The sequence below is a fragment of the Pseudoliparis swirei genome, chromosome 15, assembly GCF_029220125.1.
Source record: "Pseudoliparis swirei isolate HS2019 ecotype Mariana Trench chromosome 15, NWPU_hadal_v1, whole genome shotgun sequence".
Lineage (NCBI taxonomy): Eukaryota > Metazoa > Chordata > Actinopteri > Perciformes > Liparidae > Pseudoliparis > Pseudoliparis swirei.
The window spans coordinates 3,967,688-3,995,612 of record NC_079402.1 but is presented as its reverse complement, the minus strand read 5'-3'; the positions used below and the strand labels follow the sequence as shown (position 1 = coordinate 3,995,612).

At 48.8% G+C, this 27,925-nt stretch overlaps 1 protein-coding gene across 3 annotated transcripts in view; it reads left to right on the top strand.

Moving 5' to 3' along the window:
• The window catches only part of grin1a (glutamate receptor, ionotropic, N-methyl D-aspartate 1a), a 48,350-nt gene extending 22,054 nt beyond the window's left edge, over positions 1 to 26,296 (top strand). For 2 of the 3 annotated variants that reach the window (XM_056432489.1, XM_056432488.1), the window contains 9 exons: positions 4,987 to 5,151; positions 6,254 to 6,372; positions 6,799 to 6,911; positions 7,715 to 7,863; positions 13,772 to 13,929; positions 14,432 to 14,593; positions 15,847 to 15,956; positions 16,252 to 16,397; positions 24,574 to 26,296. In XM_056432489.1, the coding sequence (XP_056288464.1) occupies positions 4,987 to 5,151; positions 6,254 to 6,372; positions 6,799 to 6,911; positions 7,715 to 7,863; positions 13,772 to 13,929; positions 14,432 to 14,593; positions 15,847 to 15,956; positions 16,252 to 16,397; positions 24,574 to 24,642 (1,191 nt within the window). In that variant the 3' untranslated portion in view covers positions 24,643 to 26,296. Of the gene's footprint in view, positions 1 to 4,986; positions 5,152 to 6,253; positions 6,373 to 6,798; positions 6,912 to 7,714; positions 7,864 to 13,771; positions 13,930 to 14,431; positions 14,594 to 15,846; positions 15,957 to 16,251; positions 16,398 to 16,764; positions 16,816 to 19,441; positions 19,469 to 20,239; positions 20,351 to 24,573 lie in introns of all 3 variants that reach the window. The other variant, XM_056432490.1, reaches the window with a different exon arrangement.
• Positions 26,297 to 27,925: the final 1,629 nt, after the last annotated feature.

The following is a 27,925-nucleotide window of genomic DNA, read 5'->3' as shown; positions in this document are numbered from 1 at the left end:
CGATGGGAAAGGAACATAATATCACACAAAGACAACTGGAAAATCTACCAGGGATGAAATAAGAATGTGTTTATCGAGAAAAGTAGTGTCAAACACGATCGTGGTGGCTGGGGCGTCGTTAGGCTCAGCAGCAGTAAAAGATATACGACTGCAGACTCAGATAGACACTAATCAGCTGATTCCCTGCAGCTGAGGCCAATTAGGCCTCTTCTCGCCGCTCCCCTCCACAGCTGAGCCTAACCACGCCCCAGCCGCCACATCGATACTTCAAAACGTTCTTTTTATTGGTCGGTGATGGAGTTCTTCTCCTTCAGACTTAAATCTAAATGACATTTAAATTTAAAAAAAATCCCGCCGATGGCTAGAAGCAGTGCTAGTTGAAAATACAACAGCGAAATAAAATGGAAACCAGATTGGAGAACAATTTTAGCTTCGGCTCAACTACAAATTGGCTGATTATTCATTAAAGATGACGTCGTCCCCAAACAGCTCGCTAAACCTATTTATAAATATTTACAACACAGTGACCTTTAAGATTCAAGATTCAAGATGTTTTATTTGTCACATACACACACAGGGTGTGCAGTGAAATGAAAGTGGCAATGCTCAGCAGGAATGTGCAAGGGCAACAAGTACACACTATTTACAAATAAAAAACAACACAATATTTACAGTAAGTGTGTGTGTGTGTGTGTGTGTGTGTGCCTAAGAGGGGCAGTTGTGTGGGTCTATGTGGGGGTCCTGGTGAGGTCGGAGTTCACAATCCTGATGGCCTGAGGAAAGAAACTCCGCCTCAGTCTCTCTGTTCTTGCAGCGTGACTACGGAGGCGCCTGCCTGACCGCAGCAGCTGAAACAGTCTGTTGTTGGGGTGGTGAGGATCCTTCATGATCCTGCCGGCTCTGGTTCTGCACCTCCTGGTGTACAAGTCCTGCAGGGTGGGAGTGTAGTTCCAATAGTGCGCTCAGCCGAACGCACTACTCTCTGCAGAGCCTTCCTGTCCTGAGCGGAGCAGTTGCCAAACCAGGCTGTGATGCTTCCTGTCAGGACGCCTCTACAGCTCCAGAGTAGAAGGACTGAAGGATCCTCTGGGAAACTTTAAATGTCCTCAGCTGCCTGAGGTGGTAGAGGCGCTGCCTTGCCTTTCTCACCAGAGTGTCTGTGTTTGTTGACCATGTCAGATCCTCGGTGATGTGGACTCCCAGGTATTTATACCCGCCACCCTCTCCACAGTAGTCCCGTTAATCCCCAGTGGTGAGTACGCCTCTGTTGTTGTACCCTCCTAAAGTCCACAATCAGCTCCTTAGTTTTGGTGACATTCATGATGAGGCTGTTGTCCTGGCACCAGAGTGACAGATCAGCAACTTCCTCCAGGTAGGCCTTCTCGCCGTTGTCGGAGATCAGGCCCACCACCACTGTGTCATCCGCAAACTTGATGATGGTGTTGAGCTGAACCTGGCCACACAGTCATGTGTGTACAGGGAGTACAGTAGGGGCTGAGGACGCAACCCTGGGGGATCCTGTGTTCAGGGTGAGGGATTTGAGGTGTGTCTGCCCACCCTGACCACCTGTGGCCTGGCGGTCAGGAAGTCCAGGATCCAAGCACACAGGGGGTGTTCAGTCCCAGCTCAATCAGCTTGCCGCCAGTCTGAGGGGACTATGGTGTTGAAAGCTGAACTATAATCAATGAACAGCAGTCTCACATAGCCCCCTCTGGCTGTCCAGATGAGAGAGTGGTGTGCAGTACCTGGGAGACAGCATCATCCGTGGATCTGTTTGGGCGATAAGCAAACTGCAGCGGGTCCATGGAGGAAGGGAGGAAGGCGAGATGTAGTCCTTTATCAGCCTCTCAGCATTTCATGACCACCGAGGTGAGGGCCACCGGTCGGTAGTCATTCATACATGCTGGAGAAGCATTCTTGGGCACAGGGACAATAGTGGATCTCTTGAAGCAGGCGGGGACCACGGACTCAGCCAGGAGAGGTTGAATATTGTGGTGAACACTGGAGCTAGCTGGTTAGCACAGGTCTTCAGTACTCGCCCAGATATGCCATCTGGACCTGCAGCTTTCCTGGTGTTCACCCTCAACAGAGCCCTCCTCACACTGTGCTCGGTCACAGAGAGTGTGTGTTCATCCCCAGCGGTAGAACTCACCTCGCCACGCTTAACGGTGTTGTTGTTAGCGGCGAGCTAGCGCTGTTGTTGCTAGCCTCAAACCGCATAAAATGAGTTCAGGTCGTCCGCTAGGGATGCGCCGGCACTCACCATTGCGCGGGTCTGCTCTGGTAGTTTGTGATAGTCCGTAGCCCCTGCCATAGGCGCCTGGTGTCGCGCTGCTCCATCTGTGATTCCACTCTGTCTCGGTACCTCCTTTTGGCGTCCTTCACCGCCTCCTCAGTCCATAGACCGCTGCCTTGTACTGCCCATGTTGCCGGATACAAGACCGGAGTTATAGGCAGCAGTACGGGCGCTCACAGCTTCACGGATGGATCTATCAACCCACGGCTTTTGGTTAGGAAAGACCCTAACTTTACCGTGGGGACGATGGTGTCCGTTAGCGTGCTATGAGGCTCATTGCTACTCAAGAACTCGCTGACGCCACTGGAACTGGATTGGATCATGTCCCAGTCGACGATACGAGAGCGCCCTGTAGCTCAGCCTCTGATTGGTCAGACCACCGCATTACGCCTCGTCACTACCGCTTCCCCGCGATCCTTTGTTTATACTCCGAAGCAGAAAATGGCGGCATGGTCTGATTTCCTAACGGAGGGAGAGAGACAGCCTTGTAGCCTCTCTTGAATGGCGATAGCAGTGGTCCAACGTTCTTTCCTCTGGTAGCACACGTAATGTGCTGGTGAAAGTTCGGCATGACTTTTTAGGTTTGCCTTGTTAAAGTCCCCAGCCACCACCACAGCCGCTGCGGGATACTTGTTCTGATGCCGACATAACACATCATGTAGGTCCGATAGTGCTACGCCGGTGTCCGCCAGGTGGAATGTAGACGGCTGTGGTGATGACCGAGCTGAACTCCCGGGAAGGTAGAATGGACGGCATGAGATCGCCAGATGTTCCAGGTTCGCGAGCAGGAACGAGAAAGAGTCTTAATGTTCTTGGGGTCACACCACATGTTGTTTGTCATGAAGCAAACCCTCCACCCTTAGATTTACCAGACTCTTCCGTTCTGTCTGCACGGAAAACAGAGAAGGACTCGGTTGGGCATATGACTCGATCCGCACCAGCGGGTCAGCCAAGTTTCCGCCAGACAAAAGATGTTACAATCCCGCATGTCCTGTTGAATCTGATCCTGCCCTAAAATCATCCATCTTATTTTCCAGAGACTGGACGTTAGCAAGAAGGATGCTGGGCAAAGGTGGACGGTGGGCTTGAACTCTCAGTCTGTTCCGAATTCCGCCCGCTTCCTCGATGTTTTCGCTGCTCCCGTAGTAGCGGCTCCACTGTTGTTGTTGTGGTTCGCCAGACAATCTCTGCCGCCACGCTGGATCGATGGAAAAAGTGGACAAAAACCCTTGTTTTGCGCAAAAGTTTATGTCCAAAAGTGTGCTGCGGTCGTATGTTGTTAGTGCCGATGTGTTTGTGGCAAAGAAAATATTAAAAATAAACACAAAAACTAAAAGAGCGCACAATCTCCGCGGAGCTGCCGCGACGGCGACTGGACACAGCCGCGCCATCATTAGCTCACGGTTATCTCATGGCAACCATTTAACTCACATGTTTCAGCGTAGGCCAGCTTATAGCTTAACGGTGGATTTGTTGGCAGTTATAAAGGTATTACGGTATTTTCTAAGTCAGTAGTGTTAAGGCTAATATGGACTACTTATCACACACTGGAGAGGTATATTATGTTTGTGATATTATCTATTATCTCCCTTCACAACCTGCGTGTTATAGCTACATGGAGTGCATTGAATTGATGGAGGACATGAACCATTCTGGGTTTGGCCATTGGTTAGGGCTCGTCCAATCAGATTTCATAACATAATCATCAAAATTGCATCATCACGAATAGCAAAACAACATTTTAATGGCGAGAATATATGCGCACAGTTATTACCTTCGCATTGAAAATGCGGAAGGTTATGTTTTGATCGCTGTGTATTTATTTATTTGTATGCGTGTTCCTCGCATAACTCAAAAAGTATTAAACCGAATCGTATGAAATTTGGTGGGATGATTGGTTTTTATCCGGGGACCATTTGATTAGATTTTGGGATCGATCGGGTCAAAGGTCAAGGTCATGTAAAGGTCAAAATCTTCTTTTTACCATAGCGTGGTCAATTTATATCCAATTGGCATGCAACTAATGCCAACATGTTCATAATTCAATGCCCAATCTTGTGATATGCGAAGGTTTGCGCTCTACCGAGTGCCCGTTCTAGTTGTACATTTTATAATGTGCGTCATATGTATCCTTCAATAGCTACCGGTGTTAAATATAGGTATATATTATATTGTTTCTATTATTTGACAATAAGTAACTTGTTTTTTACACTTTTCAACGCTAACCGTTGGTTCATTTAAATCCCTTGATCAATATTCTTTCATAGCTCTTAACCGTCATTTTCGACGTGCGAACAATAAAACATCAAAGTCCCGTCCTCCAATGAATTCACACAATAGCTTAAAGGCTATAACTCAAATCCATGTGAAAGAAGTCGCTTTTCATGACTTCAATCTGCAGCTCCCCTCGGCTTAACACAGCTTTATATCAAGTTTCAGCTCATTTCTTTATCTTAAAAGACATTTTTTCCCTCATCTCTAACCCAGAAAACGCCTGTCCTCAAAGCATGAATGCATGATCCTATCAATTACAGAAAATAAGCAGGCTCCCTTATGTAAGACACGCCAAGAACTTCTTTCCCCACTGGGCTTAACCCAAGTCCTTCAAAACCCTGGAAAACTATTCTGTAGGTCGACAGCGGGTGTGATGGCTGATTTCTCATGTTGACACTTTCCTTTTGGGGCCTCAGGTGAACAACAGTAACAAGAAAGAGTGGAATGGCATGATGGGCGAGCTCCTGGGGGGCCTGGCCGACATGATTGTAGCCCCACTGACTATAAACAACGAACGAGCCCAGTACATCGAGTTCTCCAAACCCTTTAAATATCAAGGCCTCACCATCCTTGTTAAAAAGGTAAGTGTCCACCTGGAGCCCACTCGCGGCTCCACGGAGTCAGACCACCACTGCGGAGTTGCATGCATCGTTCACTTGAGGAATCTTCTATACCTTCTATGGCAGGGGTGTCACACTCATTTTCACCGTGGGCCACATCAGCATCATGGCCACCCTCTTAAAGGGCCGGAAACACTTTATAAACACCTCTAACATAGTGTTAAATAACTCTCTTTGCATTTGATTGTTGTTTATTTGAGTGTAGAAATATTGTACACCGGAAGATGTCTCTAATATTAGAACATAAATCCATTTAAGTTTAAACCTTCAAAATAAAAGCGCAGGATATTTTTCTTCAATTTCTTAAAGAAAAGGGGATCATGTGTCTTTCAAGACGTCAGGGGCCACGTGAGGTGATGTGGCGGGCCTTGTGTTTGACTCCTGTGTTCTAAGGTTTAAAAAAAAAAAATCCCTTGTGCATCTACTGTCAATAAATTTATTTTTGCAAAGAAATCACACTGTATTTTCTAAATGCTAAATGTCCAACGGGGTTATTTCCATTAGTTTTCATTCATTTACACATTTATTGTAAAGTATTGATAATCACTTAGCCCACTGTGCTCATTTATTTGTTATTATTATGAGGCAGTTCTGACTTTTTAGGTAAGTCAGCCATGACCAAGTACCTTGAAATTAAAATAAATAACTAATAATCCATTTAATTTATATAGCGCTTTTTAAGCTACTCAAAGACACTTTAAATGTTAAATTCATACACCGTAGCCACAGGGAGCAATTCAGAATTAAGTGTCTTGCTCAAGGACACATTGACTCGGGCTGCGATTGAACCGCCAACCCCCTGATTGAAAGACGCACTTGCTAACCTCTGACCCTCAGTCGCCCCCGAATGCCACCTCGAGGTGCGTTGCCATCGACGACACAACTCAAAGAAAATCTCAAAGAGCAAAACTTCTGACACTAAAAGACCAAAAATATAGCAAAATATGTAGAAGTGCACATGGGTTGTCACTGAAACAACAATACGTGGGTCAACATAAGGTCACCGGGAAAAAAATCTGCCGAATTCTCGACGGAATCCTAACTTGCGTTGTGTGTTTTTTAGGAAATCCCTCGCAGTACGCTGGACTCGTTCATGCAGCCGTTCCAGAGCACGCTGTGGCTGCTGGTGGGTCTTTCGGTGCATGTGGTGGCGGTGATGCTTTACCTACTAGACCGGTTCAGGTACAAGGGGTGGACCTGAGTGTGTGAGAGTGTGTGTGTGTGTGTGTGTGTGTGTGTGCGGCCATATGTCTGTATCACGACTCACGACCGAATGGGTGAATGCATGTGTGTGGACATGCACCCCAGAGCGCTGCAGATCTTCCCTCGGTGCGGACTGGGAGGCAGACGGAGGTGAAGATTGTCTCCGACCCATCCCACCGCTCTGTGCCGTGTCGTCTTTGTCTCTCTTTTCTTTTCCGCCAGTGTGTGTCTCTCCCCCCCCCCCCCCTCTCTTCTCTCGCTTTGCTCGCTCGTGTTCCCTCCCTTTCCCACCCCCCTCCTGCCTGGGGTCGCCAGGGTTCTCCACCCCCCCCCTTTCCCCTCTTACAGGTTTCTCTGCGGTGTCTCATTTTATCTTCTGCAACCCACCCAATTTCTTCCCTTTAGCCCATTTGGAAGATTTAAAGTAAACAGTGAAGAGGAAGAGGAAGACGCCCTCACCTTATCCTCTGCTATGTGGTTCTCCTGGGGAGTGTTGCTGAATTCTGGTATCGGAGAAGGTGAGATGACAAAGAAAAAGGTAAAAATAATTGATGAACATCTTTGAATGAACCTTTTTTCAAGAGCAAATGTTGCTTTTCTCCCAGAACACGGTCACTCTGTTGAGTTCTGTGCTCTTTCTGTGGTTTCACGGTAATATAAAAGACCAAATGAAGGCGTTTGTGGCTCCTCTTTCATGTTCTTCTTTTCAGGGTGACACATTAATTCCTTTCAAATCAGATTTTTGCAAAGGAAGAAGCTGGTGCGGCTCGTCTTCTGTTCTTCTTTTTATTGTTTCTACAGTTTACACCTGCTGCCTCGGCTTGTTTCATTTACTTTCCAATTTTCTGGTATTTTGTAAAGGGCAATATTTGAATTTATTTGTAAAAGTTATGTAATCTTGTATATGCAAATATAAAGGGTTTATTATAATTAATCAAAGCTATAATAAAATAGGTTATTGATCATTGGTATCACATTTTTTAAAGTCATAATATTTAATTATTTTATAATAAAAAATAAATAAATAATTAAAATTACTATCTTTATTTTAAAAGGACCATGTACAGTTAAAACATAAATGTCACCACTTGATGCTCTGTACCAGATTCTAGCTTCATCTAATTTGCATCTGTAGTCCCTAGACAGACCATAATAAACATAAAAACATAAAACAATAGCAAACAGTAAAGGATAAGACACACCACAACAGTATATGTAAGTAGCAGTATTGAGGGTTATACGTCGTATCCAGCTCGACTCATCCAATTAGACATTTGGAAGTTACCGTGCTGTAAAGTTGAACCTTGAACTCACCACACAGGTGCACCGCGCAGCTTCTCAGCGAGAATCCTGGGGATGGTGTGGGCCGGATTTGCCATGATCATAGTGGCTTCCTATACCGCCAACCTGGCTGCCTTCCTGGTGTTGGACAGGCCCGAGGAGCGCATCACCGGCATCAACGACCCCAGGGTGAGTGCAGGGGGCGAACGTAGACCATACTGACGAGTACAATAAAATGTATACACTAGCGTTCAAAAGTTTAGGGTCACTTAGAAATTTCCTTATTTTTCATAGTAACGCACTGTGAAGATAACATAAAATGAATCATAAATACTCTCTCTACATAGTTAATGTGTAAATGATTATTCTCTGGTGTTTAATGAAGTCTCTACAGAGGTGTGTAGAGTCCCATCTCCAGTGTTCTAGTGGTACATTGTGTTATCGCCTTAAAAGACTAACGGAGGGGTAGAAAACCCTTGAAAACCCTTTTTATGTGAGCGCAGCTGAAAACAGTTATGCTGGTGAGAGAAGCAATAAAACGCAAGTTACGTATGTAACTATGGTTCTATGAATCCTGGATGACCGCCAGAGGCGGTGCTTAGCACTGGATTTCTTCCGTCTCGAGCATACGCAGGTCGAGTCTTAATGACAACAAAGTCACATGTGACCTCGGATGACCCGCCCATTGGGTATAAGTTCCGGTGTCATTCCGAGATCAGTCCTACGGAGTCTTCTCGCGAACTCACGAGATTCCGAGTGACCAAGAACTCTGGCGGTCATCCAGGATTCATAGAACCATAGTTACATACGTAACTTGCGTTCTATTTCATCCTTCCTGACCGCCAGAGGCGGTGCTTAGCACTGGATGACTTGTACCAACAGAGTCACGAGGAAAACCAGGGAGCCTACCGTGTATGGATCAGGCAGAGGACTCTGGACGAAGAACCACCCCCAGTGGGTGAGGGGTGGCAACGTTCACCCTGTAGAACCTGGTGAATGTGCTTGGTGATGCCCAGGAGGCTGCGGCACATATATCCTCCACTGGGACCCCTCTCAGGGTTGCCCATGATGTGGAAACACTCCTGGTAGAATGGCCCCTCGTGCCGCATGGCAGGGCACGGCCCCTCGCCCTGTATGCACAGGCAATGGCCTCCACAATCCAGTGGGATAGGCGCTGCTTTGAAAGGGCCAAACCCCTCCTCGGCCAGTGGGAGCAGTGGGTTGACGTCTCCGAGGCAAAAAGATCTACCCTCGCCCTGCCGAAGAGACCCCAGATGCTCTGCACCACTTCTGGGTGGAGCCGCCACTCCCCCGGTGGGGGTCTGTGGCGGGAGAGGGAATCTGCAATCTGGTTCTGTTTCCCTGGAATATACATCGCCCGAAGGCTGGTCAGGTGAGGGGCTGCCCAAGTCAGAAGGGCGCAAGCCGCGTGTAGCAGCTTTGCCGACCTGGTGCCACCCTGATGGTTTATGTGGAAAACGGTCGGGGTGTTGTCCGACCGAACGAGTACGTGTTTCCCAGCCAGGAATGGCAGGAACTGCTTGAGTGCTAGGTGCACAGCCCGCAGCTCCAGGACATTGATATGCTCGGTGTGGTCCTGAGCGGACCACTGCCCCTGAGCAGTCCTGTTCTGCCACACTGCGCCCCACCCTGAGAGGGAGGCGTCCAGACGACCTCCCGCCGGGACGGGACCATACCCATGGGGACACCCCCCGACAGGTACGCCCTCTCCCTCCATGGTGATAGGGCTCGAAGGCACTGCTGTGATACCTCCACTCTCCTGTGCCTGTGGCACGTGACCTCCAAATGGAGGCTGTTCAGCCATCTCTGTAGAGGCCGCAGTGACAGCAAACCCAAGGGAATGACAGCTGAGGCGGCTGTCAATTTGCCCAACAGGCGAAGGAAGAGAATGTAGGGCAACCGCCTGCCCCCTCGGAAGAGGGGCAGGTTACGGAGGATGTCGTCGACACGCCGGCGTGACGGACGGGCTCTCATAGCGGCTGAGTCCAGAGCTACACCGATGAAGGTTATGCTCTGGGACGGGCGCAGAGAGCATTTCTGCATGTTCACCCTGAGGCCCAATAGGGCCACATGGGAGAGAAGGCGGGTGGTGTCTTGTGCAGCCTGAGTTTGGGATGGTGCACAGATCAGCCAATCGTCCAAATACGGCATTACCGTCATGCCCTGCAACTGCAGGGGGGAAAGGGCAGCCGCAACACATCTTGTGAACACACGTGGGGAAAGGGAGAGTCCGAATGGAAGCACCCTGAACTGAAAACAACGGCCTTGAAAGGCGAAACGAAGGAACTGTCTGTGACGAGGCACAATGGGGACATGAAAATAGGCATCCTTCAAGTCGACCGACGTGAACCAGTCCCCTCTGGAGATGGTACGAAGGACGTCTGCCGTGCTGAGCATGTGGAATGGCAAGACCTTCAGGAACTTGTTGAGTCCCCTCAGATCTAGGATTGGGCGGAGTCCGCCCTCTTTCTTCCTTACGAGGAAGTAGGTTGAATAAAACCCCCTGGGCTCTGACAGGGGGTCTACCGCCTCGATTGCGCCCTTGGCCAGGAGTTTGGCAAGTTCCTGGCTCAAGGCTAAGGCTTTTGCCGGGTCGGCGATGGTAGTTATCCTGACCCGGCCGGAGGCTGGGGGCCGGCGTCGGAATTGGAGCTTGTAGCCCTGAGCTAGGGTGGACACCACCCATGGGTCTGGGGCATGAGCTGCCCAGTAGCGGATCTGCTGCTGGGAGAAAAACCCAACGGCCGGCCCGGAGACTTCATCTCCTGCCCCCCCTGCCTCTAGTGGCTGTGGGGGGGCGGCTGGTAATCCCAGGGTTTGGAAACCGTCTGGGGAGTCCGCCAGAAACCGCACGTTGTGAGTGGGTTGGCCTCCCAGCGGGGTGCTGAGGCCTGCGCTGACTATTAAGGCGAGCGCGGGGCTGCAATGGTCTCTGGGGCCGGCGGGGCCCTGGATGCCCGCCGGGTGGGGCGTGGCACGGCGAAGATCAGCGAACTGCTGCCTGGCCTGACTGGCTTGCACAGTTCGCTGGAGCGCCTGGAGCGCGGCCGATCCGAACATCTCCCCGGGCTCGACTGGGACAGCGCGGAGGGTCCTTCTACAGGTCTCCGATAGGTGTGACTGTGATAGCCAAACCTGGCGGCGGGTCTGTACCAGGGTGGACATCAGGCGCCCGAGCTCCCTCGACATGAGGCCAAACGCCTGCAGTGACGCATCACTGAGGCTGATAGAGGAGGCGTCGGGAGTATCCTGCTGTAGAGACTCCGAGAGGGCAAGCATGAGATGGGAGAGGGAGTTACCGATACGGCCCATGCGGGCTGCCGTGTTGTAGGCCTGGGAAAGCAGTTCGTCCGTGGCCCGACACTGGGGCCGAGGGCACCTGGCCTCCGGTCTTAGAGTCTCCTCTGGGGAAACTATGAGGGATGCAATAGTTGGCTCAATGGCTGGCATGCGCCAAGACCATACTTGGCCGCGTCCTGCATGGACGCCAGGGTTCGCCCTCGGTCAAGGCCGGAATGAGCACGGGTGTCTCTCCAGCATGCGTGTAACTCCCTTAGGTAATCTTCGGAGGGAGGGACAGAGAAGGTGGCGGACGGAAGTGCGCCTGAAGAACGCACTAACCTGTGGGGTTTTGGGCTGCTGTATATCCAGCTGAAGGCGTGCCAGGGCCATGCGCATGACAGACCCGATGGAGCCTCCTCCCCCTCCGACCGACTCTGGACTGAGAGGTGGGAACCCGGCCTGGAAGCCTGGGTGTCTTGCCCGTCGCTGTACTCTGTGAAGAGGTTGGCGGATGCCGTCACCGAGATAACGTCCTCCTCCGAGAACTGCTCGGCCGCGGGTGGATCTGATACTTCAGTTTCCACCACACTCGGGTGGAGGGCCCGGAGAAGGGACTTCATCTGCGCCAGCTCCGCCGCCCTCAGCTCTACGCTAGAGACTAGCGTGGCGGTCTTAGCCCTCTTGGGGAAGCGCCCAGAGACCGAAAGCCGGCGCTTGCAATGGTTCGGTTGGGATGGGCCTGGCTGGCCTGACGGAGAGAGGTCAAGCCTGCCGCTCAGGTGTTCCAATTCTGCCAGTCTTATGCCCTTACTGCGTATGGCATAATGCCGCAGTTCATGCACGATTCTCTGAGAGGCCCTCCTCAGGTGCTCGAGGCCAAGGCAAGAGGGGCAAAGGTCATGGCCATCCTCGAGCTGGAGAGGGGTCATGCAGGTACTACAGTCAGCAGGGCCAAATTTAGCCATGGCTCTGGAGGGACCCTGTCTTCCGCTACTGTGGCCCGGGTCCCGCTGAACGGGTTAAAGACAGTCCGTCTAGTGAGGGTAGGGCGCGGACGCTGGCCTCACCAGCACGGTCGCTATAGCTGCCGGGGGTCACAACAGTAGTACTCCGCTACTGTGGCCTAGGTCCTGTAGGACAGGACGGAGACAGCCCGTCTCGTGAGGGTAGAGCGCGGACGCTGGCCTCGCTAGTACGGTAGCTGTAGCTGTAGCAGCTAGGGTCGCAGCAGTAGCACTCTGCTACTGTGGCCCAGGTCCTGTGGAGCAGGACGGAGACAGCCCGTCTAGCGAGGGTAGAGCGCGGACGCTGTCCTCACTAGCACGGTAGCTGTGGCTGCTGGGGGTCGCAGCAGTAGCACTCAGCTACTGTGGCCCAGGTCCTGTGGAGCAGGACGGAGACAGCCCGTCTAGCGAGGGTAGAGCGCGGACGCTGGCCTCGCTAGTATGGTAGCTGTAGCAGCTAGGGTCGCAGCAGTAGCACTCCGCTACTGTGGCCCAGGTCCTGTGGAGCAGGACGGAGACAGCCCGTCTAGCGAGGGTAGAGCGCGGACGCTGGCCTCGCTAGTATGGTAGCTGTAGCAGCTAGGGTTGCAGCAGTAGCACTCCGCTACTGTGGCCCAGGTCCTGTGGAGCAGGACGGAGACAGCCCGTCTAGTGAAGTGAGGGTGTCCCAAAAACACCGCTGTCCTCACTAGCACAGTAGCTGTAGCAGCTAGGGGCGCAGCAGTAGCACTCAGCTACTGTGGCCCAGGTCCTATGGAGCAGGACGGAGACAGCCCGTCTAGCGAGGGTAGAGCGCGGACGCTGGCCTCACCAGCGGTAGCTGTGGCTGCTGGGGGTCGCAACAGTAGCACTCCGCTACTGTGACCCGGGTCCTGTAGGACCGGAGCAGCTGTTGGGATTAGCGTGGCTTCCGTTAGCCCGAGTTGCCTACTTAGGCACCCTGCTAACTCTGCCCGGCGGTGATGCCACCGGCGTCAGCGCACGCTATCCAAGTCGCTACAGAGAGCTGGTCACGCCCGCGTCGCAGCCTGCGACGCCGAGCGGAGACACTCCGCTTAGCCCACAGTTAGCAACAGCGAGCGCTCTGCTACTGTGAACTGCAATCATTGATAATAATTGAACGCCTCACCCGATTGACGCCGCGATGGAGGTCCTGGTGAGGAACGGTAGACCTGTTGCGTTCCCGCCTGACTCGATAGTCAGCCGTAGGAAAAACGCGCCGTCTTCCCCCCCGGGGGGAAGCTTGTCGCAGCCTCTGGAGGGCGAGGGATCGCAACTCCGACCGGTTGGTCGCAAGGCTTCACGCGACGAGCTGTAGACAAACCTCTGTACAACTTCAGCTTTCAGCTGATGCTAGTTTAGAGATTCCGTTAGCCTGCGTTTGCGAGAAGATGAAAAAGGACTGATCTCGGAATGACACCGGAACTTATACCCAATGGGCGGGTCATCCGAGGTCACATGTGACTTTGTTGTCATTAAGACTCGACCTGCGTATGCTCGAGACGGAAGAAATCCAGTGCTAAGCACCGCCTCTGGCGGTCAGGAAGGATGAAATAGAACTGGCTTTCCTTTGAGCGACAAGATAAAACACAATAAAAATCATTATTTATAACCTTATCAATGCCTTGACTATATTTTATATTCATTTTGCAATTTATTTGATAAATAAAAGTGTGAGTTTTCATGGAAAACACCAAATTGTTCGGGGTGACCCCAAACTTCTGAACGGTCGTGTAAATGTAAATGAAGTCATTACTCAACCGTGACTTGTCCCCCGGCTCTTCGTGCAGCTGAGGAACCCATCCGACAAGTTCATCTACGCCACGGTGAAGCAGAGCTCCGTGGACATCTACTTCCGGCGGCAGGTGGAGCTTAGCACCATGTACCGCCACATGGAGAAGCACAACTATGAGAGTGCCGCCGAAGCTATCAAAGCCGTGCGCAACAAGTGAGTCTCGGCCGGGCCGGGCCGACCGGAGGCACGAGTCGCCCGGCCTGCGCAACCCTCTCACAGACACACAGACCAGGGCCAGGCAGCTCGGTGGGGGGAGGGCCATGGACCTCCGGGACCAGGAGGAAGGGGCGGGACTCACCGCGGTGGCGTTCCCCTCCTGATCCGGGGTGTCCATCGCCCCCCCGGGGCCACGGCAGACGCCAGGGACAGGAAGCCGGTGTGGAGCTAACATTGGCGTGGAGGAGCAACCCTTTTTCAGGTTGTACCCAGACGAACATCTTTGAGCTGGGGGGAATCCAATGGGGGGGCCGCGCCCTCGCCATAAGCAGCGGTAGAGATTGCTGGTAATCGCTGAATGACACACACGATCTGGTGTGTGAGAGCGAGAGAGCGAGAGAGAAAGGGGCGGGGGCTATAAATGGGTATGTAAATCATTGTGCTGTTATTGCGCCGTAACCTCCCCCCCTCCCCCCCCCCATCCCCCTCCCCTCCACAGCAAGCTGCATGCTTTCATCTGGGACTCCGCGGTGCTGGAGTTCGAGGCCTCGCAGAAGTGCGACCTGGTGACCACCGGAGAGCTGTTCTTCCGCTCGGGCTTTGGCATCGGCATGCGCAAGGACAGCCCCTGGAAGCAGAACGTGTCCCTGGCCATTCTCAGGTGCGTCCCAGCCGGAGCTCCGATGACTGTTTTTTTGTTTTAACGTCAATATACCTTCTTCGGTCACGTACTGAGTATTTAAAAGTCAACCAATACATCGACTTTCTGTGGCTGTATCTCCCATTTCTCCTGTGTCTGTGTCCACGTTGTGTCGGTACAACTGTCAGTAGTATTTTTTATGAAACCTTTATTTAACCAGGTAAAACCCAATGAGATTAAACATCTCTTTTTTCGCGGGTGACCTGAACAAGACAGGCAGCCACACAAGAAACGCATAGTTACAAGCAAAAAAACACAGAGCAAGACGAGTTAAAAGAAACTAAAAGTTAAGAGACGGTGACATAACCGAGTTAATTTAAGAAACATTGACACTCCTGTCCTGCTGTGTCATTTGTTTTGCTTTCTAGGAGTGAGCGCCTCATATATTTTTACTTCCTAGGAGTGAGCGCCTCATATATTTGTACTTCCTAGAAGTGAGCGCCTCATATATTTGTACTTCCTAGGAGTGAGCGCCTCATATATTTTTATTTCTAGGAGTGAGCGCCTCATATATTTTTTAATATTTTTTCTTTCTAGGATTGAGAGCCTCATATATTTTTACTTCCTAGGAATGAGCGCCTCATATATTTTTGAATATTTTTTATTTCTAGGATTGAGAGCCTCATATAGATAGATAGATAGATAGATAGATATATACTTTATTAATCCCCTAGGAATGAGCGCCTCATATATTTTTTAATATTTTGTACTTCAAGGATTGAGAGCCTCATATATTTTTTATTTCTACGAGTGAGCGCCTCATACATTTTTTTATATATTTTATTTCTACGAGTGAGCGCCTCATATATTTTTACTTCCTAGGTGTGAGCGCCTCATATATTTTTTATTTCTAGGAGTGAGCGCCTCATATATTTTTTATTTCTAGGAGTGAGCGCCTCATATATTTTTTTATATTTTTCCTTTCTAGGAGTGAGCGCCTCATATATTTTTGAATATTTTGTATTATATTTTATATTTTTTCTTTCTAGGATTGAGAGCCTCATATATTTTTACTTCCTAGGAATGAGCGCCTCATATATATTTTTCTATTTTTACTTTAAAGGAGTGAGCGGCTTATAAATTTTTTTCTTTCTGGGAGTGAGCGCCTCAGAGTCAGCGGCTCACATGTATTTTTCCCGCCGTATCCTGCGTGCTCGTATTAACTTTCTCACCTCTCACTCCCCCCCCCCCCAACCCCCTAACCCCCCCTGCAGTTCTCATGAGAACGGCTTTATGGAAGACCTAGATAAAACCTGGGTGAGATACCAGGAGTGTGACTCCCGGAGCAATGCCCCAGCCACGCTCACCTTTGAAAACATGGCAGGTACGGTCCTTCAGGCGAAGAGAGAAAGCGTTTAAAAAAGTGATTGGACAAAAACTGCAGTAGTACGGAACTGTCGGTCTTTTTTGCCCAATGCCTTCTTTTCTTTATCGTGACGTTCGTGTGTATCTTGTGGTCGTGGCGTTGTGCGGTCGTGGTCTTCGGTTAATATCGTGTGGGTCAGTCGGAGCTTCTTGGACAAAAAAATAGGGACGGCCTCCGAGCGTGACGATGCATCCATGCTCGGTGTCGTCGAACCAGTAACTCACGCATCTCCACCTCTACCTCTTTCCGACAGGAGTTTTCATGCTGGTGGCAGGAGGAATAGCTGCAGGGATCTTCCTAATCTTCATTGAAATCGCCTATAAGCGGCATAAAGACGCCCGCAGGAAGCAGATGCAGCTCGCCTTTGCGGCGGTCAATGTTTGGAGGAAGAACCTGCAGGTAGGACTGATCCCCTCCGCTCGCTCACATCCAGGGTGGAAAAGGCCGAGGGCCGACAGAGCCCCCGCCTCCTTACGGGGGAGGGCGGGGCGGGGGCGGGGACTCCCGTCTCTCGACCCCTCTTTTTTGGGAGCTTTTCTATTTTTGATCGCCGAGATCACCGGCCCGCGTGAAAACACTGTGATCTCCGATGCCTTCGTGAATGACAATGAAGGCATCCTCTGTGGCCCGCCGCGCAGATATCCTAACAGGTTCCCAGAGGCCAAACGTCGCCTGTGTGTGTGTGTGTGTGTGTGTGTGTGTGTGTGTGTGTGTGTGTGTGTGTGTGTGTGTGTGTGTGTGTGTGTGTGTGTGTGTGTGCCTGCAGGACACTCAGGAGGCCTGTGGAAGTCAAGCTGCGGCCGGGACCCCCTCATTAGTATGGGGCTAAGTAGCGGAGCCATATCCACCCTCTCACCCCCCCCCCCCCACACACACACCCCACCCCCATGTCAGCTCTCGCTGTTAGAGTAACAGGAGGGTCAATTAGCCTTGTCATGTTTATTCAAACCTCACCTTCCACGTCCATGGCATGAGCGAGCGTCCTCTGAGGCTGCTGCTGTGGCGCTTGTACACCTTCATGAGGTCAGATGACGTGGGACAACAACAAAAAAAGAGCAAAATTTCCTCGCGTAAAAAAAGATCAACAAGTGATTTACGATCACGCGATGGGATGCAAGCAGAATCGGGTGTACATTTAAAGGGCCAGCTCACCCAAATTGAAAACACTGAATGTTTGATTTCGCCTGGGTGGTATCGAAGACAAATTTGAAGGTCATCTGCATGAGTATTACGAAGAGTGAATTAATTGTTCCTGCTTCATTCGACCCTTTTACGAGCTGCATTAAAGCAGTGAGTTCCTCCACTCAGCCGACGAAGAACACGACCTCTCAATCCGACCGTCCCACCCTCCCTTTCCCTCCCTCTTTTGATGGTTTCACTCCCTTGATTGGACGGCTCGGAGGTCGCGGCGCGTACAGTACGAAATCACAAAGTGCCTGTCAGAAAAATCAATGTCCCTTTTTTTTTTTTTTCCGAGAGAGCGTCTCCGCCATCGACCCGGACCCGGCGGATGTCGCGGAGCGTCCCTCGTGTGGAAAGCAAACCGCCCGTAGAGCGCACGCCGCCTCGGGGTCGCACGCCCACGCACCTTTTCAACACGTAGAACCAGAGACCAGAGAGAACGGGCACTTCTGACCTGGAATCTGTTCATGCCCGACGTCCTAACTCAACCACCATGCTGTTCTTCAGGGAGAGGGGGGGGGGGGGCGGAGCTACGTCATCAATTAAGCCTGTTTGAGGCCGACTTCAATCCTTATGATCTAAATGTATCTCACAAGATATATTTAACATAAGAGGGGCTGCTGCTTCACGTACACTCGGGATACCGTTTTGTCTCTTTTGTGACGGATGCGTAAGAATAAATACGACTACGACTACTACTAATAATACTAATAAAAGGCAGTACGTCACATAGCAGCTATCTACGCTTCGAAACGTACCGAACGGGAACCGCCGCACAGACTCCGCCTCCCCGATGCGGAAGAAATGGCGTCGTCAGTGGAGCGCGCCGCTCTCCGCCACCACCCGCCGTGTTTACCCCGTCACGAAGCCGAGCCTCGACGCCGAGGGATCGGCCTTCCGACGCCGACGCGGTCTTCGATGCCGCCGACGCCGCCGACCGCGTTGCACGACCTCATCGTTCAGGATTTATTGAACCTTCACGTTTTGCATTGAGCTCGACACCAAGAGGCCGCACGCACACGTCTGGCTTACGGGTTTCCATGACGATGATGATGATGATGATGATGATCACTGTGTGTGTGTGTGTGTGTGTGATGGCGTTTCATCTGACGGTCCAGCATGCCGCGTATGTGCACACGCAAGCCGCCTCATCGGGGCTCAGCCCCCCCCCCCCCCCCACACACACACACTCCTATATCCTCCCACGTATAAGAAATGGGGGGACGGGGGGGGGGAGTGAAGATTAAAAAGAGGCATTGATTATTTTCTTCTTCTTCTTCTTCTCCCTGATCCATGAGACGCTCACGGCTCACGGGTCTTGACTTCCTTCCATTTACTAACATGAGATGTCATCTTCCAACAGGAAATGCGTCTTTTACTTTCCGTCAACTTCCTGCAATAGAACCCAGAGTGACGTCACGCGCCAATCATCCCCCCCCCCCCCCCCGCCCCGCCTCCACCCCATCTATCCTCCACGCCCGCTCACCACCTGACATCCAGTCGTTCAGGGGGTTTGAGAGAGGAAGCGCTGGCGGGGGGGTGAAGGGTGATGAAAATGTGCCCCCCCCCCCCCCCCAAAAAATTTGCCTAGTCATGTGACCTGATGAAGAAAAGAAAAAAAGGATGTGCTGGCCAGGATTGATTCGTCATACTATTTGTTTTGTGTTTAATTACTTATTTCTTTCCTCCCCCCCCCCCCCCCCCTCACTGCAACTATCCTCATCCTTCATGAACTCTTCTCACATCCTTAGATCGCTTCTTTCTGTCTTTCTTTTTTAAATGGCAGCCTTCAGCCTCCATCTGCTCAGATCATCTAGAAATCAAGTTTACTGAATATAAAATTCATTCTTCTTCTTCTTCTTATTTTGCACTTTGACTTCTTGCTGCAGGTCAACATTAATTTCACAACCTTTCATTTTAATTTTCTCATGCACTTTCTCCCCTCATTCTCCATCCCACCCCCTTGTGTGTGGGGTGAATTTCCATTATACCGCGTTCAAGTATAATGTCTTTATTAAATTAATGTTGTTTTCCCTCTTTGATATGCATTTTAATGGCCTCCGATACCGCAGCTTATGAGAGTTTTTTATCAACCTGCCTGGCTTTGGATGTGGATGTTTGCTTTGCTAGTCTTCTTTTTAAAAACTACATGCGCCCTTTTATTTTGGTTCCCTTGGCTTCTCGCTTAAGGATCATCTTTAAAGTAATAACGATCAAGGATGGACATTTATTTTATTTTCCTTTTTTCTCCCCCTATGCAGCCCTCTTCCTCTCTAGAGACTCAGGATGTAAGAATACCTTAATATGAGTTGTTATCTTTTTTATTTTTATTTTTATTTTTTATTACATTGTTGCACACAAACACCCAGTTAGAGTAGCTGTGGGGCACTAATGGTATAAGAGGGAGGGAGGGCACCAAATGGGCTCGCCATCTTCTCAAAGGGTACGGTTAAAACTGACTCTTGCTTTAATATATTATTGTTATATCTTTTTATTTACTTATTTTTTGACCCTGAATGCATCGCGATGTCTTCCAGCGCTCTGACCTCGGGCCACAACCCGAGCACAGAGCGGCTTCTCGACATGTCTTGGTCATTTCTTTAGCTGTTTTCCACTCTGATGTAATACCACTTGTGTGTATTTGAGATGAGGAAGTTGCACCTGTGTGTTCAGGCAGAATATAACGCAGGTATCACACCCACTGACATCTTGACTAGCCATCCCTCATTCCAATGCATTCTCTAGGGGTGAATTCTCAGAGGACCACCGTTATGTAAACCAAAGCCCTCCCGTCTGAACGCACTGCCTCCACCCTCACATCCAACAGGCTCCGCCCAGTTCTGTCTCGTCCTCTCATGGCGGCGATAAGTTACACTTCCCTAGTCTGACCCTCCCTCTATTTAGACACTGTGAAATAAGGTGACTTATACTGGGGTGGTGGTGGTGGTGGTGGTGGTGGAAGGGCGGAGCGGGTGAGACTGTAAAACCACGGTTATCCCCCCCCCCCCCCCCCCACGCCGGAAGGACATGAATAATGTTTCTACATATATTCATTTTAGGATAGGAAAAGTGGTAGAGCAGAGCCCGACCCCCAAAAGAAAGCCTCTTTTAGGTCCATCAGTACCACCCTGGCTTCCAGCATCAAGAGACGTAGGTCCTCCAAAGACACGGTAAGGAGACGGAGAAGACCACATCTCCCCCCCCCCCACCCCCACCCCCTGTTTATGATCCTCTCTTCGTCTTCCTCCTCCTCCTCTGTCACTCCTCTCCTTTCTCCTCCTCTGTCCTCCTCTGCCTACATCTCCATGTATCGACGGCGAGGGAGTCCCATGTTCCACTCACCCGCCCGCCCATTTCCATACGCCGCGGCGCCGCGGGCCCCCGGGGGCCCCCCCGCCGCGTGTCTGTCCCCCATCGATCAGCCATCGTCACCATTCAGCGTCTGCAGGTCCTCGACAGGCCGGAAGGGCGTCAGTGCAGGGACTCAGGTCAGGCCAGGAGCTCGGCTCTGGGTGATTTTTGGCGAAGGGGGGGGGGGGGGGGCGGCGTCCCTTGAGGTTTTTTGTTTGTTTAGGGGGGATTAGTGGCGTGTGCCTTCTGGAGGCGGGGCTTGGGGGACAAAAGCACGCAGTCCGCAGCCATTGGTGGTGTTTCGTCTTGGGCTGCTCTTCCTCCCTGCGTCTGGTTTTTTGGACGTGGACTCTGGCGAATGGTGTGTGTGCTGTCGTTGTGCTGTGTGTGTGTGTGTGTGTGTGTGTGTGTGCCGTTACTAAAGCGTACCAGATACATATCTGTGTTTGTGTCCTGTCCTTTTGACTGCTTGATCCCTTTGTGTATATCCTTTTAATATCCATCGTTTCTTTGCACCAACCCCCCCCCCCCCCCTCCTCCTCTCTCCGTTTGGGTTTCTTCAGTCTTCTCTCATCTCGCCTTTCTTTTTTGGGTTTGACGTGCATGCGCCTGTTGTTGTTGTTGTTCTTGTCATTTCTTTTTTTTCTCCAAAATCCATTTCCCAGGTCGTCGCGATGGCCAGTCCTCCTCCCGGGAAGACAAAAAAAACCTACTGTGTTATCTTTACCTTTATTTTATTTTCTTCAACATGTCTATTTCAGGAGTACACCCATGGATTGATCTTTTTACTTTGTCATATTTTCTTTGTCATGATTCTCGTTTATTCCCCGGTGTCCTCGTGGTCCGACCTGTGCATGCCTCTTTCAGGGTGTCTTCTGCAGGCGGCGGCGGCGTCTTCTTTGACGTTTTCTTTCCTTATCGTTTCTTTTGTTGTTGTCTTCTCATGAACTACAAACTCAAGACCTGAAGCCTCAGACTCGCACTGTGTTTCCAACACGACGCTTCTCTTTCCTTTTTTGGGCTAAATCTCCGTCTCTTTACCTTCGCTTGACTCCGTTGTTGCAGCACAATGAGAGCGTCTGCTTTTCCTCCTTTTCCTTTTCGCAGTTCAGTTGAAAGAAAAGTCGTTTTTTGGGAGATCTAACCAACCAGAGACCTGCAGTCATGATCAAATCTGGCATTAAAGAGAGAAATTAAAAAACAACACACACACAATAATCTCTGGCGTTAGCGCGGACATCCTCACATCTGCATTAACACTGTGTTCTGCATGTGTTCATAGGGGAGATGAACTCAGCTAAGCTAACAGGGTTAAGCTGACGTTAACAACTTTATTGTGTGTTTTTATTTGACCTCCTGTTTTTCTCTCTTCCTCTTATGTTAACTGTCTTTTTAAAATTATTTTTATGGATGTTTCCTGGACAAAAGCACGTTTACTCTCCCCTGGAGGTTGTCTCAATAGAATTGATTGATTATTATTTGACCTCCTGTTTTCTCTCTCTTTCTCTTACGTTAACTGTCTTATTTTTGTAATTTTTTAATTATTTTTATGGATGTTTCCTGGACACCTTTACTCTCCATTGGAGGTTATCTCAATAGAATTGATTGATTATTATTTGACCTCCTGTTTTCTCTCTCTTTCTCTTACGTTAACTGTCTTATTTTTGTAATTTTTTTATTATTTTTATGGATGTTTCTTGGACCGAACCACCTTTACTCTCCACTGGAGGTTTTCTCAATAGAAGGGGGGTTCTGGATGCTGGTTTTTCGGAGACCTGTGGACCAAAAATTATTTTTAAATGGCTTAAAGTGGACAAATAAAAACAGAATTTAGCGCAATGAAAAAAAAGAGAGATGCTCCGATTGAAATATTTCCCATCCCCCAGTCTTTCGACCATTATTTTTGATTTTATATAAATGTTCTTCTTTTATATTATTGGATATCAATGGACTTGAGTGTCAGTGTCCCTCACCCACATGCCACACTGCTCCTCTCTCCCTCTGCAAGCATGCCCGATGACTGTAACTATCGTAGCCCCAAAAAAACACATCTTTGTCGCTCCACATGAAGAAGGATCACCATCCTGAATAGCCGTATAGCTCAGTAGCCGTGGTTGTGATGTCAGCGAGGTGTCTCTCTCTTTTGCTGGTCCACTTGAACCCCATAGGGGGCCCCTCAAGGCACAAGACGTGAGGAGACCCCCCCTCCCCCAACGTGGGCTGTAAGCCATATATATGATGATGCAACTGGCGGGTCAAGGAGATGAGGGGTCATCCACTCTGACCCCGGTTTCATCTTTTCAGATTTGGACTTTTTGTTGTTGTTGTATTCTCGTCAGTCTGGATGTCGCCCCATCTGCCAGCATGTTGGTTGCATCATAGCAGCTTCTGAAGCTCACATGCTTTGAATGCATTGGCTCGATTAACACGAGAGGCACGTCCATCTTGAGATCTTGCTTAATTAAGAAAGACCACCCAAAAAAAAAAAGTACATTAGAGACGGGGTGCACGGAGGCAAGACTCTTCAGTGTTTTGGTTCCCCGCAATGTACATTTTTTATAACGCCTTGACAAACACAAAAAGGATGTTCTCCACACATTGGACGTGATGAAACATTGATTCATCTCAACATACACCACCGTTCAAAAGTTTGGGGTCACCCAGACAATTTGGTGTTTTACATGTAAACTCACACTTTTATTTTTCAAATAAATTGCAACGTTTATAGAAAATATAGTCAAGACATTGATGAGGTTAGAAATAATGATTTTTATTAATGTTAATGTTGTTCTTCAAACTTATGGCTAAAAAGGAAGGCCAGTTTTAAAGCTTCTCTCAGCAGCATAACTGTTTTCAGCTGCGCTCACATAAAAAGGGTTTTCAAGGGTTTTCTACCCCTCCGTTCGTCTTCTAAGGCGATAACACAATGTACCACTAGAACACTGGAGATGGGCCTCTACACACCTCTGTAGAGACCTCATTAAACACCAGAGAATAGTCATTTACACATTAACAATATATTTATGAGAATTTAATGTTATCTTCATTGAAAAAAACTGTGATTTGAAAAATAAGGACATTTCTAAGTGACCCCAAACTTTTGAATGGTTGTGTATAGCGCTGTGGGCCAGGATTAAGATTGGCTTTTAAAAAAAAATCACCTCAGCTATATATAAAGAACATAAACGTATTTTTTTTTAAAGAGTGTATTACTCCACTGTGTTCCAAAACATGACGCCATATGACACAAGAGAACAGCATGCTCCAGCTCCTCCTCGTGATGCACTCGACTATTTTTACCACGACTCATTCTTTCATCAGGTCTTCTTTATACTTTGTTGCTCGTTAAGCAGACTCTGCGATTGCACACACACACACACACACACACACACGCACACGCTGAAAAGACTCGACGGCAAAAATCCCAGTTGCCATAGAAACTAAGCACCTGCATGGAATCGGGATCTTGCTTTCCCCTCCTCTCGGCATCGTCGAGCGCCTCCAATTCAACGCACTCTGCTTCAAGAGGAGCGCAGTGGAGCAGGAGGACAGCAGCACTTTGAAATCGGCCCTGAAAGATTCGTCTCCTCCTCCTCCCGAGATGCTAAAATTAGACTTGTGGCGTCATGCATGCGCACAGATGACTGTTTGAAATAAGTGGTGGCTGATTTCAATCTGCTGTTGTCTAGACTCACGCCTGCTCCCCCACACTACCCCCCCCCCCCCTCAGGCACCACCCACCCAACTGCTTTTCAAACATTCCTAAGTGAATGAGATTCGACGAAAAAAAAGAGGAAAATCCCAAGTTCCCCGGTGAGGTTTTGCCTGAGAGGGGCTAGAGAACCCTCCCGCTTCCACATTTATGCAGAAATGAAGCGCAGGTGTTCTTAAGAGTAAGGACATTATTAACGTATTCTAAATGTCGGGAAAGAAAAGAAGAAGAAGAAAAACTGCATTTGTCCAAAAATGACTGGTCCTCTCCTCCTCCTCCCCCCATCCTCCCCCCTCCCCCTCCCCTTTCCGTTTGTCTTCCCCTCTGCAGCAGTACCCACCCACTGACATCACGGGCCAACTCAACTTGTCTGACCCGTCTGTCAGTACCGTGGTGTAAAAAAAAAGAGAGGGAGAGGCACCGAGGAGGTGTGAGAGAGCGAGAGAGAGAGAGTGGAGAGGAGACGAGGAAAAGAAAGAAGGAAAGATGGAGGGAGAAGCCGTCTCCTCGCCGAAGAAGAAGCCGGAGCTTTTCTTTTCACCGCCCCGCCGCCTGACGGAGGAGCGGTGAGAGGAAACCGCCCGCTGAGCGAGTGTCTGAAAACACTCAACTTGCACCTTTTATTTGATTTGATTTTCTTTTAAGTTGGGGTCACCCGACCTTTCGGTGTCCGTCGGGTCCCTGAGCATGCGCAGAAGAACCCACCCCGACCTTCATCCTTCTGTATATTACCAGCACTTACTTATTTAACCCTTGTTTTGGTCCTTATACTCACAAAGGTTTACTGAATGTTTGATGTTCTAGTACTGTTAGTACAGCTGTATAAGTTTAAGCAAGCCAGGTTTAGTTTAGTTAAATTCACGGATTAAGTACTAAACATATCACCTGTTAGGGCTTAGATACCATATACAGTAATATCTCGTTTTTTCTCAACAACATATACCGCAATACATACTGTAAGCTTCAGTATCGAGTAGTTTTTAATGGAGATATTGTTTTTAAGCAACATTTTTAGAAGGTTTCTTTCATTGAGAAACACTAATAATGGCACTAATGATCAAATATGACTAATCTGGTGCACAGTTGGAGCTGATGGAAGCATGCGTGTGCTTGTATGCCAATAAGAGCTTTATGTATATCTGAATGATGACATAGATAACTATGGATATAGCAGATGCTGTCTGACTGTTTTCCCTTTTCATTTTGTTTTCAATGTTTTTTTGTTCTAGAACTCACTTTCTTAAAGGAGAAATCTGTTCGAGCGTTCCAACGATATTTGTGGTGTTGTGTCACTTTTGGGGACGCCCCCCCCCTCTCTCTTCCTCCCTCCTGCCACAGCAGTCTTTCTCACTTCCAGTCTCCAAAGGGGGTTGCATCAAAGGGCCAGGTCTTTCGCCCCCCCGACCGGCACTCGGCCTTTCGTGCCAAACCTCCTCATGCCGACGCCCTCCTGGCGCCGGTTGAGCTTTCGCACGAAGGAGCCCCCCCCCCCCCCCCCCCCCCGAGTGATTTTGAAAGCTTGGCCCCAGCTCCTTCGAGAGCTCGTGGGCCCTGTCTTGGTCTTAAGGGTGTCAAAGCAGGCCTTTTCCCCGTCCACTGGAGCTGAGAAACCACTGCTGTTCTGTTGACAAAAAGACTATGGCGTCGCGTCCGCTCTCTGGCACGCCGCATAGCACCCCAATGCCGAGGGCGTCCCCCAAACTGTGATGAGATGAATCTATTGGATCCACCGAGAAACTAGAACAGAACCGCGATAACACCGGTGAGAGGAACGAACTCCACCAATGTCTTTTTCTTTGTTGTTTCTTTTATTTTGAAAAATCTGTAAGTCTCAGAAGGACAGGACGTTTTATTTTTCCGGCCCTGAACCCGAGAGTGAGCTCCTCGATTGCGTTCTCGCTCCTGCATGCTTACGTGTTGTTACAGTATCGGTGCTTGGGTTTTGCTCTTGGACTCGTGTTGTTGCCGTGACGACCGTTCAGCCCGAGCTGAGTCGAAAAGGGAAGTGTATAAAAAAAATTGCGGTTCGGTGTCGACGGGGTTCGAGGTGAATGCACCGCTTGTTGTGTTACGACTGCAACTGAGAATGTCTAGTCACACACACACACACACACACACGCACATACATACACACACACACACACACACACACACACGCACATACACACACACACACACACACACACACAGATGCAAAACCACTTAAAGGAGGAATCACTGGTTCTTCTTACCTTTTCCAGTAAATATCTTGCATTGAATCATTCCGTTTATACTACTGTAAATAAAAATATAGCCTACTTGCATTGCCAAGTCTAACCAATCCTGTGATTTGATTGTTTTAGGTCTGCAACTAATTACGAATATGTTTGTCTTTTATTTCGTTTGTTCATTTTATAGTATATAAAATGTATTATTCAACTGTAAAAATAATAATAATCCGCATTCTTGCTGGATGAATTCTTTCAATTATTAATTGATTCATCAAATTGTTCTTGATTTTCTTTTCTGACAAATGGATTATTAAAATCATGATTTCAACACAAATTATGTCGTATAGTAAATTATTATTTAGTGTAGTCAAAGTAATACCGATGCCTGCCTCTCTATGACGAGACCCTCAGAAAGAAGATTGGTTATTTATTTTTAATTATTAAATGCACTCAGTCAACTAATTACAAACATGTTTGTCTCTCATTTTTATTTGTTAATTTTTATAGTATATAACATGTATTATTTGTATCCAAACAACTGTATTAAAAAAAACCAAGATATTTAATTTACAGTAATACAAAAATAGGAGAGAATAATCTGCATTCTTGGTGGATAAATGACTTAAATTATTAATTGATTATCAAATTGTTGTAGGTTATTTTTTCTCTGACTAATTGATTATCAAACTCATCATTTTAACACACATTTTGGCGTAGGTACGTCATTATTTGGGGGTCAGGGGGAGTGACACAAGTTCAGGGGACACAAACACAACTTCAACGCAGTGATTATGTGTCTGATCGTGTATTATTAAGGCCACTTTGTACTACTAGGTTAGCTTTAATTACAAGTGTGTCAGCAGGGGCGTCGTTATGCCTCTTTTAGGGGAGTTTAACGATATATCCCCCGGGCACTAGGACCATGGGGAGGCTGCTGCGGTGGCTTTCTCACTCTGCCAAATAACGTCTCTCAACGACAGCCAATCAGTTTAACTCAAAGTCAACGATGCACAAAGTGAACTTGTAAGTCCAGGTAGTCACTGAATGTGGCTATAGATAATATAATATAATATATCGGTAGTTGTTTACGATTATTAGCTTTCTTGAGGCAAATAAAAGGGAATAACGGTTAGAAACTGTCTCCATTGAGCGAGTGTGTGAACAAGCGGATTTAAAATACACGAAATAACTATCGACATCTCTCGATTCTTTGCATTCATATATATTATTATTATATTTGTTTCCATTGAATGGTATATTTGACACTGAACTATCTCATCTTTATTTCATTGATAGTGTCCAAATGAGCATAAAATATCACTAAGACCCTGAAATTCTGTCTCTAACAATGGATATCTGGGCCCCCCCCCCCCAAAAAATGGCTCCCCTTGGGGCTTAGCCCCCCTTTCTTTCAATCCTATAAACACCCCTGTGTGTCAGCAATGTGTTTCTATTAGATTTTTTTTAATGGA